We start from the raw sequence: 2,649 nt of genomic DNA on the forward strand, positions 1-2,649 counted from the left end.
TGCATTCTTGCATTGTTGGAAACTTGGTTTTGACTCTTGCGCTACGCCCATCCTTGCCTCTAACGTTAGCTATTTATTAACGCTAATGCGCTACGCTCTCTTCAGAGCAGGTGATAGAGTTTCTACTCGTCCGGAGTACGAAGACGTCGCGAACGATGCTTACCTCGCAGCGTGACTGCCAGAAAAAAAAGAGAAAAAATAAAAATAAAAAGAAGACAGCGAGGCCGCTGCCAGAAACTAGAAATAAAAAAAGCGTGTTCTGTCCATTTAAAGATCCAAGTGCCCAGCGGCGGCCAACGCGCTCCTCCGGTCCCTTCAGTAGGTCAGCGGCACAGCGAAAGAAGCAACATATCGTAGCGCATGCGCTCCTCACCTACTCCTCATGCCGCGCTGTGAACTGGCCGGACAAGCGCTCCATTGACGATCGCGCCGTGTGCCATGCGGCCACAATGATCCACCGGAGCGTCTTCCGGCTCGAGATCTTGGCTCGAGCTCCCCCGTCCGAGAAGGTTCCCGCGGACGAGGACTGCTTGGCCCTGGCCAAAAAGTCTGCACGGACTATCGACGAAGGACCGCTATTTCTGTTGCTCATCGAAGGCGTCAAGGCGAAGTCGAGGAGGGAAGAGCCCACTGGAAGCAACTCGGACGTGAGGTACCACGGGAATCTTCTCACCAGTCTTTTCGATCCAGAAGAGCCCCGTGTTGTGACGACCATCTTCCAGCAGGAAAGCGCGAAGGATGGGGATGGTAAGAAAGAAGTGGTCGTATGGCGCGCTGCCACTGAGGACGAGGCACGCGCCTTGTTCAACTTCAAGGATCCCATGCCAGACAGCGACTCCTCACCAAGCGATACTCTGTCGTCGTTAGCGTCGCTCTCGTCAAATGCGTCCTCGGACAGCGTCAGAACGGGCTCCAGCCGACAGGTGCTTGTGGCAGCCACCAGAAGCACGTCGCGCGAAAGAAGGCCGGATTCCAGGCAGCGAGAAGCTCCCAAAGTTCTAGCCCTGCCTCCGGATGAAACGGATAAATCTAGAAGCTACAAGAGGAGCGAAAGCCCGAGGAGGAATATCTCCCAAAAGTTAGCGAGCGTGTGGTCTCCAAAGAGGAATCCTCCACCCATGGTTCGCCCAGCCGGGAACAGTGTCTTTCAGCCATCGCCGACGGGATGGGCACCGTGGCCACCAAGAATACCCCTGTGCTTCCATCACTTCGGCCGTCCCGTTATGAACCCGGACTTTCGCAACTGCCGCGTGACCCCGGCCCCCGTTAACCAGAAGCACGTACCTCAGGAGAGCAGCCATCACAACTCGAGGGTCTCCTCTTCTGGCAACGAACACATTCCCCAGAGGTCGATGCTTCGCTCCGGTTCACTCAGCAGCCACGAGTCTAGTGGCTCGGATAACGAGAGCACCACCCACGCACAGGATTATAGCCGTCATTCGCGACATCGCTCCAAGAAAGTGGTGACATTCAACTACATGACGAAGGTGCAGTTCATGTAAAACACGCCGTAATTCGTGGAGGTGTTCACGTGGAAATGCGCTGTAATGTGCCATACTGGACACATGTAGGTGAATCAAAGATTACTCAGTCTTGAATATGCGCCGGGTGGACCGACTTCAGTTCGCCTCGATGAGGTACCGCCAACATGATCAGCTCCCACAACAGGATACCCCATGTGTTGTGTACATAGGATTTAATATAAGATGGAAAATAACTCACGCAAGGTCGACAGTGCTCCAGTAAGGGGAAGAAACAATGGATTACCAAGCGACGAAGGCACTTCAAAAGTTTATCTATCTCAGTTAGTACACGTAAAGCACCTACGACAACCTTGCTTGCTTTGCTCTTTGATGTGTTTTCAAGAGCCAAGTGAAGAGTGATCTGCTGTGCGTCAGCGGACAAAAGGCATCGGAGACTAACGTGACAGTTACGGAATACCAAGGAAGTTTCATTGACTTGCATCGGGAGAAGTAAATTGACCGTAAGGGGCACTCATCAGCCTGGTTGAAGATCGCTAACACCGCAAGGGATCACTAACTCTGAACGGAAGAAAACATCGTCATGTTCCTTCCAGTCTTCTACTGCACGTAGGAAGACTTCTAGGAAGGAGACCCGTCTTGAAAACTTGCGTGACCAATCGACCATATCCAAGTGCATTGTGGGATACTATGTAACGGTAAAGTCTTGTCTTTTTACCTCGTTGTCAACCTAAGTCTACCAACTGTGGATAGTTTACAAAAGAAAAAAAATATCAGTAAGGTAAAGGAGCACATGCTGTTTCATACTTCCCTCTTGTACAGACTGTTATGTCATAGTGACGAATAATTCGTGCGCTTGTAATGATGATCGTGCAATACACCATGGCTGCATACCACGGAGCAACTGCTGCTCCAGCAGCGTGAGTCTTGCAGATGCTCGTGTACACTTGGTAGTCAGCAGAAGACAGTGTCACGTGCTTGTAAAATAGGCAAGGTGAATAAAGAACATTTTTACGACTTGACGCAGCTGACCGTATACTATCAGTTAATCGGGTGTACAACATACGATTTCCCATGAGCTTCTGTATACCGAAGACCTCCAAACGGACCGACACGCAAAAGCTTTCGAGGCGGTAATGTTTGATTGAACTTCTTCCCGAAAGTCAGT

General features: G+C 51.0%; 1 protein-coding gene across 1 annotated transcript; it reads left to right on the top strand.

Moving 5' to 3' along the window:
- The first annotated feature begins 449 nt into the window (after window positions 1-449).
- Window positions 450-2,281, top strand: LOC135368826 (uncharacterized). Its single transcript, XM_064602361.1, has one exon. It carries the CDS (start codon window positions 450-452, stop codon window positions 1,500-1,502), a length of 1,053 nt encoding a protein of 350 aa, XP_064458431.1. The 3' UTR covers window positions 1,503-2,281.
- The last annotated feature ends 368 nt before the right edge of the window (window positions 2,282-2,649 follow it).

This window comes from Ornithodoros turicata, chromosome 9 (assembly GCF_037126465.1).
Source record: "Ornithodoros turicata isolate Travis chromosome 9, ASM3712646v1, whole genome shotgun sequence".
Lineage (NCBI taxonomy): Eukaryota > Metazoa > Arthropoda > Arachnida > Ixodida > Argasidae > Ornithodoros > Ornithodoros turicata.